At 41.7% G+C, this 12,359-nt stretch overlaps 1 protein-coding gene across 1 annotated transcript in view; it reads left to right on the top strand.

Annotated features, from left to right (window-relative positions):
* Window positions 1-2,206: 2,206 nt before the first annotated feature.
* The window catches only part of LOC111970240 (inositol polyphosphate 1-phosphatase-like), an 18,759-nt gene continuing 8,606 nt past the window's right edge, over window positions 2,207-12,359 (top strand). The window contains exons 1-4 of the mRNA XM_023996869.2: window positions 2,207-2,627; window positions 5,210-5,431; window positions 5,595-5,655; window positions 5,840-6,040. Coding sequence (XP_023852637.1) covers window positions 5,228-5,431; window positions 5,595-5,655; window positions 5,840-6,040 — 466 coding nt within the window. The 5' untranslated portion in view covers window positions 2,207-2,627; window positions 5,210-5,227. The remainder of the gene's footprint in view (window positions 2,628-5,209; window positions 5,432-5,594; window positions 5,656-5,839; window positions 6,041-12,359) is intronic.

Below are 12,359 nucleotides of genomic sequence, written 5' to 3'. Positions count from 1 at the left end.
CCAAAATGATTTTCCTCAATTATCTAAACAAACATTCCATGCAAATGCAATCATTACTGCTCAATTATTTGCTTTATTATATTACCTGCATTTGAAGACAYAAACCCACCCTTCTTTCGCTGTATTGTGAGACTTGGCAAACTGATGCTCTAAGACTGACACACTCCTTGTCAGTGTCCCAAAAGTCACCCTATACCCTTTATTAGGATTATTTTACTGTTGTGTTCATATCAAATGACAATGCATATACAGTTGAAGTCGGAAGTATACATACACTTAGGTTAGAGTCATTAAAACTAGTTTTTCAACCACTCCACAAATGTCTTGTTAACAAACTTTAGTTTTGGCAAGTCGGTTAGAACATCTACTTTGTGCATGACACAAGTAATTTTTCCAACAATTGTTTACAGACAGATTATTTCACTTATAATTCACTGTATCACAATTCCAGTGGGTCAGAAGTTTACATACACTAAGCTGACTATGCCTTTAAACAGCATGGAAAATACCATAAAATTATGCCATGGCTTTAGAAGCTTCCAATAGGCTAATTGACATKATTTGAGTCAATTGGAGGTGTACCTGTGGATATATTTCAAGGCCTACCTTCAAACTCAGTGCCTCTGCTTGACATCATGGGAAAATCAAAAGAAATCAGCCAAGACCTCAGGAGAAAAAAATTGTTGACCTCAAGTCTGGTTCATCCTTGGGGGCAATTTCCAAACGCCTGAAGGTACCACGTTCATCTGTACAAACAATAGTACACAAGTATAAACACCATGGGACCACACAGCCGTCATACCGCTCAGGAAGGAGACGCGTTCTGTCTCATAGAGATGAACATACTTTGGTGCGAAAAATGCAAATCAATCCCAGAACAACAGCAAAGGACCTTGTGAAGATGCTGGAGTAAACAGGTACAAAAGTATCTATATCCACAGTAAAACGTCCTATATAGACATAACTTGAAAGGCCGCTCAGCAAGGAAGAAGCCACTGCTCCAAAACCGCCATAAAAAAGACAGACTACGGTTTGCAACTGCACATGGGGACAGAGATTGTACTCTTTGGAGAAATGTCCTCTGGTCTGATGAAACAAAAATAGAGAACTTTGACCATAATGACCATCGTTATGTTTGGAGGAAAAAGGGGGATGCTTGCAAGCCGAAGAACACCATCCCAACCGTGAAGKACAGGGGTGGCAGCATCGTGTTGTGGGGGTGCTTTGCTGCAGGAGGGACTGGTGCACTTCACAAAATAGATGGCATCATGAGGGAGGAAAATTATGTGGATATATTGACGCAACATCTCAAGACATTAGTCAGGAAGTTAAAGCTTGGTCGCAAATGGGTCTTCCAAATGGACAATGACCTGAAGCATACATCCAAAGTTGTGACAAAATGGCTTAAGGACAACAAAGTCAAGGTATTGGAGTGGCCATCACAAAGCCCTGACCTCAATCCTATAGAAAATTTGTGGGCAGAACTGAAAAAGCATGTGTGAGCAAGGAGGCCTACAAACCTGACTCCATTACACCTGCTCTGTCAGGAGGAATGGGCCAAAATTCACCCAACTTATTGTGGGAAGCTTGTCGAAGGCTACCCGAACCGTCTGACCCAAGTTAAACAATTTAAAGGCAATGCTACCAACTACTAATTGAGTGTATGTAAACTTCTGACACACTGGGAATGTGATGAAAGAAATAAAAGCTGAAATAAATGATTCTCTCTACTATTATTCTGACATTTCACATTCTTAAAATAAAGTGGTGATCCTAACTGACCTAAAACAAGGAATTTTTACTATGATTAAATGTCAGGAATTGTGAAAACTGAGTTTAAATGTATTTGGCTAAGGTGTATGTAAACTTCCGACTTCAACTGTATGATAACATTTGTTTTGGTCACCTTCAGCCTCGCAAAGCCGCCTGATCCCGCGAGTTTKCATGAATGTTGCTGCATAGGTCACCTTTACCTTGGATTAAGCATTAACCTAGGTTTGAGCATTTAGAATTGATGCAATGATTATTCTTCTCCCAGACTTCTAAATGTTGTGTTGCATAGCTTTTGTCCTTTTACCTTTCTATGTAGAGAGAAATGTATTGGGGATGTAGAATAAGTATATGTTGTAGGAAATAAACAGCGCTACTACGCCGTAGGCGGGTCCAGAAGTGTTGAAGTTCAAATTGTTACATTGTAGTGTAGCAGTGCTTACTTTTTCTCATGCTAAATTAGGTTACATTGTAGCAGCATACAACTCTACAATGGTAGGCTACAGTAAGCATTACATTCTAAACTCCGCCCTCGTTGTCTGCGCAGGAAAAGCCTTCGCGAGCTCAGTGGAAAATCCGCCACTTCCCATACGCAACATCTGCACCGACGTAATCAAACAATAGGCAACCCCTTCCCTGAAGTAAGGAATTGAGATCCCCTACATTGGAGTTTTGCCCATAGTGCATTTGTTTTTGTAGCCGATTGTAGACTAGCCTACACGGCTTGACTCCCATTCTGGAAATCCCCACCCTGTGTGCATAGACACAGGAAACATTTGCCGTGATCGTGACAGGCCAGCTTCGAAGGGCGATAGACGAGAAAAGAACAAAGTACGAATCAGCCGGAACCTTTCCCGGTAAGAGTAGAATAAGCTATAATGCTTTTATATTTTACTTAAGGTAGCATCCACTGTTGATAGTATTTTTATAATAATTAATAGATCAGATAATCTACTCAAGTGCGGAGTGGCTGGGTTGATCGTTTTTGTCTTCTATTACGGTAAAGAACTACAGCTGCGTGAAATATGCGCACGTACAGTAGCCAACAGTATATTCGGAAACTATTCAGACCCCTTGACCTTTTCCACATTTTGTTACAGGCTTATACTCAAATTGATTACATTACATGTTTTCCCCATGATKTAAACACAATACCATATAATGACTAAACGAAAACAGGTTTTTAGATATTTTTGCAAATGTATTAAAAATAAAAAACATATCTTATTTACATAATTATTCWGAGCTTTTGCATGAGACTCGAAATTGAGCCAGGTGCATCCTGTTTCCATTGATCATCCTTGAGATTTCTACAACTTGATTGGAGTCTACCTGTGGTAAAATCAATTGATTGGACATGATTTGGAAAGGCACACACCTGTCTATATAAGGTCACACAGTTGAAAGTGCATGTCAGAGCAAAAAAACAAGCCATGAGGTTGAAGGAATTGGCCATAGAGCTCCAAGACAAGATTGTGTCGAGGCACAGATCTGGGGAAGAGTATAAAAACATTTATGCATCATTGAAGGTCCCCAAGAACACAGTGGCATTTGTTATTCTTAAATGGAAGAAGATTGGAACCACCAAGACACTTCCTAGAGCTGGCTGGCTGCCTGGCCAAACTGAGCAATCGGGGGAGAAGGGCCTTGGTCAGGGAGGTGACCAAGAATCCAATGGTCACTCTGACAGAGCTCCAGAGTTGGGAGATGGGAGAACCTTCCAGAAGTACAACAATCTCTGCAGCACTCCACCAATCAGGCCTTTATGGTAGAGTGACCAGACAGAAGCCCCTCCTCGGTAAGAGGCACATGACAGCCTGCATGGAGTTTGCCAAAAGGCACCTAAAGACTCAGACCGTGAGAAACAAGGTTCTCTGGTCTGATGAAACCAAGATTGAACTCCAAGCGTCACATCTGGAGGAAACCTGGCACCATCCCTACGGTGAAGCATGGAGGTGGCAGCATCATGCTGTGGGGATGTTTTTCAGCGGCAGAGACTAGGAGACTAGTCAGGATCGAGGGAAGGTGAACGGAGGCAAAGTACAGAGATCCTTGATGAAAACTTGCTCGGGACCTTAGACTGAGGCAAACGTATACCTTCCAACAGGACAATGACCCTAGTACACAGCCAAGACAATGCAGGAGTGGCTTTGGGACAAGTCTCTGAATGTCCTTGAGTGGCCCAGCCAGAGCCCAGACTTGAACCCGATCTAACATCTCTGGGGAGAKCTGAAAATAGCTGTGCAGCGATGCTCCCACATCCGGCCTGACAGAGCTTGAGAGGATATGCAGAGAAGAATGGGAGAAACTCCCCAAATARAGGTGTGCCAAGCTTGTAGCATCATACCAAAGAGGACTCAAGGCTGTAATCGCTGCCAAAGGTGCTTCAAGAAAGTACTGAGTAAAGGGTCTGAATATTTATGTAAATGTGTTATTTCAGTTTCTTATTTTTAATWWAWAAAAAAGTTTTTGCTTTGTCATTATGGGGTATTGTGTGTAGATTGATGAGGGGGGGAAACTATTTAGCCCATTTTAGAATAAAGGCCGTAATGTAACTAAATGTGAAAAAAGTCAAGGGGTCTGAATACTTTCCGAATGCACTGTGGATGAGGTAAGACATTACTGAGTGACTGGCGACGCAATTACAATTGAAATTATTTAGCATTTACAGTGAGTGTATTAAACATTAAGAACCCCAGAATAGCCTCAATTCGTCAGGGCATGGACTACAAGGTGTCGAAAGCATTCCACAGGGATGCTGGCCCATGTTGACTCCAATGCTTCCTGCAGTTGTGTCAAGTTGGCTGGATGTCCTTTGGGTGGTGGACCATTCTTGATACAAACTGGAAACTTTTGCAGTTTTCTGTGTTAGTAAACTGGTGTTCTCTGTGTTAGTAGCCTATTCTTGACCGTGCACTCTAGTCATATTTGAAGATTGTAATCAGAGTAACTCTTGAATTGTTTGTCTCCAAACAACTTGTTAGCAGGGCCATAACCAGAGAAACACTGGCTGTACAAAAATACCCAATGGGGCAACCACACAGCTGCATCAACTTGCCCAAATGCCATAGATTGTTTTGACTTACAGCAGCGAGGAGGAACCAGAAAGATACGTTTTAGGCGACTGGACTTCTTTGAAGGTTTTGTATGTGGATACAGTTTGCATGTGGATAGAGTGCGTGGCTTCATTAAACAGGTTAGGTTATTTCTTATTAAATGGGGTCATTCTTTTCCTTTGCAGTCACGTAGAGATGTCCTGGTTTCATCATTTGAGAGGCTATAATTATAAAATTGTAACCCCTCAGTTCAGCCACGCCGTGGCACAACATGTTTTTTGGAAAACACCTTCTTCCAGAAATTCTGATCCCATATCTAAGGTACTATCTATGGACCCTCTAGCCTACACGTAGGTATTTAATGTGTTAACCCTCTCACTCAGGTCAGGTGTCAGTTAGGTATGGCTGATCTGCTGAAGCTGCTACTGCGTGTGGCAGAGAAGGCGGCCAACGTGGCCCGTGTGTGCAGGCAGGAAGCCCCTCTCTTCCAGCTGCTGGTCCAGGAGAAGACTGGGGTGGACAAGAACAAGAAGTTTGTCCAGGACTTCAAGACGCTGGCCGATGTGGTAATCCAAGAGATGATCCGCCATGATGTTGGAGCTCAGGTACAGGAACCAAAACACTTCTCATGTTATCATGATGAGGATTGTTTCATGTCTGAAATCCAGGCAACCCTCTGAAGGATTTGTGGCATATCCCTCTCTAGTATGATCAAATGTTTTTGGCAACCCTAACCCCTCCACTGGTTTTTATTATGTTTTACCTTAGTTTCCCGAAATTATTGATCATATACAAGGAGAGGAGTCTAACAAGTTTGAAAATGGACTAGGTTAGTAGAAACAGCATCCACAATTACTATTATTACTATGAAACATATACAGCTACTTGGGTAATAACAGTGTTACTTACTACACAGATAGGTAAGAGCAGCAATTCCACTATACCATCTAATTTTTTAATAACACTGGACTTGTCGACTACCTGTTGGCTCTGTGCTCATGCGTGCATCCCAGGTGAGAGTGTGATAGTCACAGTGTGTGGGACAGAGAAGGAGACGGCCGCGTTGCTGGCCACGGTGCTGGACGGGGACCAGATGGCGGCGACTCTCCTGGCGTGTGCCATCCACCAGGACGCTACGCTCACACTCACAGGCACAGACGACCTCCACATACCCCTCAGCCCCTCTGACCTGGGCATCTGGATTGACCCCATCGGTAATACCTGACCAGGAGTCACTATTTTAAAAACCCGATTTGTCGTCTTCGTAGATATACTTGGAATGATATTATGGATAATGTTAGAAGGGATGTGTGAGCACTGAGCAGATCCACTTATTGTGTGGTGTAAATACTACACAAATTCCAGGGCAGAGATTTTACCTTGTGTTAGGAGTGTGTATTGGAGGCGAAGTCAGGTGCAGGAGAGCAGAATGTAGTGAACAGGCGCACTTTTTATTCCGGTCCAAAATGACAGCACAAAGTAACATAAAATGTGCCCGAACATAGACAAAAAGTAATGCGCGTAACAATAACCACAATACCAAAATACACGTAACACAAACAATCTTACACAAAGACATGGGGAACAGAGGAATAAATACATATGGATTGATTGGGGAATGAAAACCAGGTGTGCAGGGAACAAGACAAAACAAATGGATACATGAAAAATGGAGCGGCGATGGCTAGAAAGCCGGTGACGTCGACCACCGCCCGATCAAGGAGAGGAGCCGACTTCGGCGGAAGTCGTGACACCTTGTCCTTTAAGACTGTTAATTCACATATTAATTGTACATACACTACATGACCAAAAGTATGTGGACACTAGAGGTCGACCGATTAATCTGAATGGCCGAATAATTATGGCCGATTTCAAGTTTTCATAACAATCGGTAATCGMCATTTCTGGACACCGATCATGGCCGATTACATTGCACTCCACGAGGAGACTGCGTGGCAGACTGATTACCTGTTATGCGAGTGCAGCAAGGAGCCAWGGTAAGGTGCTAGCTAGCATTAAACTTAACTTATAAAAAACAATCAATCTTAACATAATCACTAGTTAACTACAAATGGTTGATATTATACGCCTTTCTTAAAATCAATACACAAGTATATATWTTTTTAAACCTGCATATTTAGTTAATATTGCCTGCTAACATGAATTTCTAGGGAAATTGTTTCACTTCTCTTGCATTCTGTGCAACAGAGTCAGGCTATATGCATCGGTTTGGGCCGCCTGGCTCGTTGCGAACTAATTTGCCAGAATTTTACYTAATTATGACATAACATTGCACAACCTTCAATGTAACAGGAATATTTAGACTTATGGATGCCACCCGTTAGATAAAATACGTAACGGTTCTGTATTTCACTGAAAGAATAAACGTTTTGTTTTTGAAATGATAGTTTCCAGATTTGACCATATTAATGATGTAAGGCTTGTATTTCTGTGTTATTATGTTATAATTAAGTCTATGATTTGATATGATAGAGCAGTCTGACCGAGCGGTGGTAGGCAGCAGCAGGCTCGTAAGCATTCATTCAAACAGCACTTTTGTGCYTTTGCCAGCAGCTCTTCCCTGTGCTTCCAAGCATTGAGCTGTTTATGACTTCAAGCCTATCAACTCCCGAGATTAGGCTGATGTAACCGATGTGAAATGGCTAGCTAGTTAGCGGGGTGCACACTAATAGCGTTTCAATCGGTGACGTTACTCGCTCTGAGACCTTGAAGTAGTTGTTCCCCTTGCTCTGCGAGGGCCGCAGCTTTTGTGGAGCGATGGGTAACGATGCTTCAAGGGTGGCTGTTGTCGATGTGTTCCTGGTTCGAGTCCAGGTAGGGGCGAGGAGAGGGACGGAAGCTATACTGTTACACTGGCCTATAAGAACATCCAATAGTCAAAGGTATATGAAATACAAATGGTATAGAGAGAAATAGTCCTATAATAACTACAACCTAAAACTTCTTACCTAGGAATATTGAAGACTCATGTTAAAAGAAACCACCAGCTTTCATATGTTCTCATGTTCTGAGCAAGGAACTTAAACGTTAGCTTTTTTACATGGCACATATTGCACTTTTACTTTCTTCTCCAACACTTTGTTTTTGCATTAAACCAAATTGAACATGTTTCATTATTTATTTGAGGCTAAATAGATTTTATTGATGTATTATATTAAGTTAAAATAAGTGTTCATTCATTCAGTATTGTTGTAATTGTCATTATTACAAATAAATAAATTTTTTATACTTTGTTTTTATTGTAGGAACACAAAGAAAGTACAAATAAAGTAAAATAAAAGAACAACAAAAAAGATCTGGCAGTTACAGTGCACTTCATACCTTCATCATCATATCATCATATTAGTTACATTGGCATCTTTGAATTAGACCTTTTCCAAGTACAAAACCCATTTTTCCCAGTATTCCTGACCTCTCTCCTGTTGAGTTCTTAAAGCAAAGGTCATACGCTCCATGTGGTGTATTTCTTCTACAATGTCTATCCATTGTGTCACTGTGGGAGGGTCTTTTTGTAGCCATTTCCTAGAGACAGCCTTTTTACTGGCTGCCAGTAGGACCTTCAAGAGGTACTTTTGTCTATTGTGTAAGCTATCAGGTATTTCACCCAAGTACAAAGAAATGAATGTTTGTTCTATGTCAAATCCCATTATTTTTCCAATGTTAGATCTTATTTCTCCCCAATAAGTTTCGATTGCGGGGCAGAACCAAAAGATAATAAATACATTTTTTAATTAAAATAATTTTTTTATTTTTTTTAACGGCCGATTAATCGGCTTTTTTTGGTCCTCCAATAATCGGCATAGACGTTGAAAAATCATATTCGGTCGACCTCTAGTGGACACCTGCTTGTCGAACATCTCATTCCAAAATCATGGGCATTAATATGGAGTTGGTCCCCTCTTTGTTGCTATAACAGCCTCTGCTCTTCTGGGAAGGCTTGCCACGAGATGTTGGAACATTGCGTCGGGGACTTGCTTCCATTCAGCCACAAGAGCATTACTGAGGRCGGGCACTGATGTTGTGCGATTAGGCCTGGCGGACAGTCGGCGTTCCAATTCATCTCAATGAATTTGAGGTCAGGGCTCTGTGTATGCCAGTCAAGTTCTTCCACACCGATCTCGACAAACCATTTCTGTATGGAACTCACTTTGTGCACGGGGGCATTGTTATGCTGAAACAGGAAAGGACTTCCCAAAACTGTTGCCACAAAGTTGGAAACACAGAATCGTGTACTATGTCATTGTATGCTGTAGCGTTAAGATTTCCCGTCACGGGAACTAAGGGGCCTAGCCCGAACCATGAAAAACAGCCCCAGACCATTATTCCTCCTCCACCAAACTATACAGTTGGCACTATGCATTGGAGCAGGTAGCGTTTCCCTGGCATCTGTCAAACCCAGATTTGTCCATTGGACTGCCAGATCGTGAAGTGTGATTCATCACTCCAGAGAACGCATTTCCATTGTTCCAGAGTCCAATGGCGGCGAGCTTTACACTCCTCCAGCCGACGCTTGACATTGCGCATGGTGATCTTAGGCTTGTGTGCGGCTGCACGGCCATGGAAATCCATTTCATGAAGCTTCCGACGAACAGTTATTGTGCTGATGTTTCTTCCAGAGGCAGTTTGGAATTCTGTAGTGAGTATTGCAACTGAGGACAGACAATTGTTACGCGCTTCAGCACGCGGCTGTCCCGTTCTGTGAACTTGTGTGGCCTTCCACTTCGCAGCTGAGCCGTTGTTGCTCCTAGACYTGTCCACTTCACAATAACAGCACTTACAGTTGACCTGGGCAGCTCTAGCAGGGCAGAAATTTAATGAACTGACTTGTTTGAAAGGTGGCATCCTAGGTGCATGGGATGCAAACTGCTGAGGGCCCAAAAAGGTAACACTTTTTTTTGTTGCACTGAAACATGCAAAACAATCCCTGCTAGGGGGAAATGCAGGTTAACTAATTAAACAAAAAATAATATGATCTACATGATCAGTCTCTGTGTGTAAAATAAAGTGGTTAATGTGAACCTAACTCACAGCTAAAAAATGTTAAGAAAGCAATCCAATGTCATTTGTTGCCTAGACTTTACTGCAAATGACACTCGTCTTGAGAAAAAACAATACACTAATATTGCAGTTAGCCATGACAGCCTTTATAATAGAACGCTTGTGACCACACACATAAATATTATACTTGGGGAAAAAACATCTTAAAGTAGAAATGAAATGAAACAAACTGGCATTCTATTTTTGCTCTTTTATCGCCACTATAGACATCGATCAAGTGCACAAGGCTACATGTGTGCAAAAATAACATTCACTGAGAAAAAAAAAAGTATAATCTCCCTCACGTTACTGTCAAGTTCAACACAACAAAAGCAATATATTTGGGCTACACTGCACATTATTATATTGTACACTTTCTGCCTGTGGACATCTGTTCTACAATGTGCCAGCAAAAGTGAGAAAGAGGGAAAGTGTGTGGTGTTCCTTTCACCTCTATAGTGGCATCCAGTTTAAGCCAGGTCCAGCTCCAGCTACACTTGATCCCTGAATACACTTGTTTAACAAGCAACGCCTCATTTTCACCTAATTCTGAAAATTAACCACATACTGTAGGGGGAAAACATTAGTTAACAGATAGTGGTTAGTTCGTTAACATTTCACAAAGGATCCAGTAAGCAACTAACCCGTTATAGCTTGAGGAATGGCAAGGAGTCGTACACCAGTCGACTCTGCCGCACGAGCATGTTTTTGCGGCACAGTCGATAGCGCGCCGGACTTCGGGCTAGAAGGTCGAGGGTTCGAGACCTGCTCCCTGCTGTTTCATTACAATAGCGAATTGGTTATTGTAATATTCATGTGTAAACATACTGAATTATAATTGGATGCATTTTACCGCCATATCATACTGTGCTATGATTGGTTAAGACCACCCAAATGGTTAGGTGATGGTCAGTTTGATCCTGGTTGGCGATACGTGAACATGCCAGTTATAGCTAGCTAATAAAGAGCTACGMTAACTTCTACTTGGTCACAATCCCGGATCCGGGAGCACCCTCATCAGTAAAAAAGCTGACTAGCATAGCCTAGCATAGCGCCACAAGTAAATACTAGCATCTAAATATCATGAAATCACAAGTCCAAGACACCAGATTTGAAAGATACACATCTTGTGAATCCAGCCATCATTTCCGATTTTTAAAATGCAAATGAGTTCTGTTTTACTCACAGATATAATTCAAACGGTTTTAGAACCTAGATATGTTTTCTATCAAATAGTAATGATAATATGCATATTGTACGAGCAAGAATTGAGTACGAGGCAGTTTAATTTGGAACAATTTTTTTTACAAAGTGAAAACAGCGCCCTATTGAGAAAAGGTTAAGAAATATCCTGTAGTACTGCATTTTATTATTTTGTACAAAGTGTGCAAAACAAGACATGGTGTCAGAGTAAAAGGTCTTAAAAGATGGATTTTTCTGGAGTTTCCTTTACCTCGAATGGACTGGGAGTGTTAGGGTTGCGTAAGTTCAACTGAGATAGGAACAATAGGACACCTGAACTTGATTAAAATAATTGTTTAATTCAAAAGTTAATAAATGGCAAATGCATTTTTCGTATATACGGGTCCACTGCACCACCCCGCAGGGTGGAAACAGAGAAGACACTTGTTACTGACAAAGACATTATAATAAATACTCATGACAGAGATAGTTCCCACTTCCGAGCCGGCCTGTCAGAGTAGAGACTGGGCGTGGTTTAGACTCACCCAGCCTATCGTTGATGTTGGCGCTTTAAGCCAGTCCTGGCCCCTTAGCGCATGTGATGTCCCGTCGCTGTTGCTGTGTAGATTACGCTCCTTCACCCCAGAGACTGGGGTCAGACAGTTTTATAACATTGTCTGAGATATCTGCACCTGTATATAATGTCCACTGTTCTCGCTAAAGGCTAACTACAGCTTTCCAGCACTCTTATCTGAGCTAACTGTTACTTCCAGCACACACACACAGACACCCAGACCAACAGTTTGTCAACATCCAATCACATTTAATACAGTTGCTAATCACGTTTGTTATAGTATTCAATCACATATGATATAGTTGCTAATCACGTTTGTTARAGTATTCAATCACATATGATACAGTTGCTAATATTCAATCACGTTTGTTGTAGTATTGGGTTATAGTCCATTGTACACCACAGTCAGCAGTCTCATGATTCACCCTCTCCTGTGTCTCTCTAAGATTAGCACAGTCTCGGTCACACAGTACAGCTTCACACTACTGATACATTTGTTGCTTCTCTCCTTTTAACACACACACATTTCAGGCTGATAMTCATGGTTGGGCCCTGAGCACTGGTAAAAGTGAGAACAATGGAAAATGCAGGAGTCAGCAATTCAAACTTTAATGCATAAGAAGCCCTACTAGCTTATAGTTAGTTAAGCATGTCAAAAAACCTTTATAAAACCCCACAGGAGTCTACAAACTTACCCGATGCATGGCGTAAGTACAAAC

This window comes from Salvelinus sp. IW2-2015, linkage group LG11 (genome assembly GCF_002910315.2).
Source record: "Salvelinus sp. IW2-2015 linkage group LG11, ASM291031v2, whole genome shotgun sequence".
NCBI lineage: Eukaryota > Metazoa > Chordata > Actinopteri > Salmoniformes > Salmonidae > Salvelinus > Salvelinus sp. IW2-2015.
The sequence above is the reverse complement of the archived record's forward strand: the minus strand, read 5'-3'. Positions and strand labels throughout refer to the sequence as shown.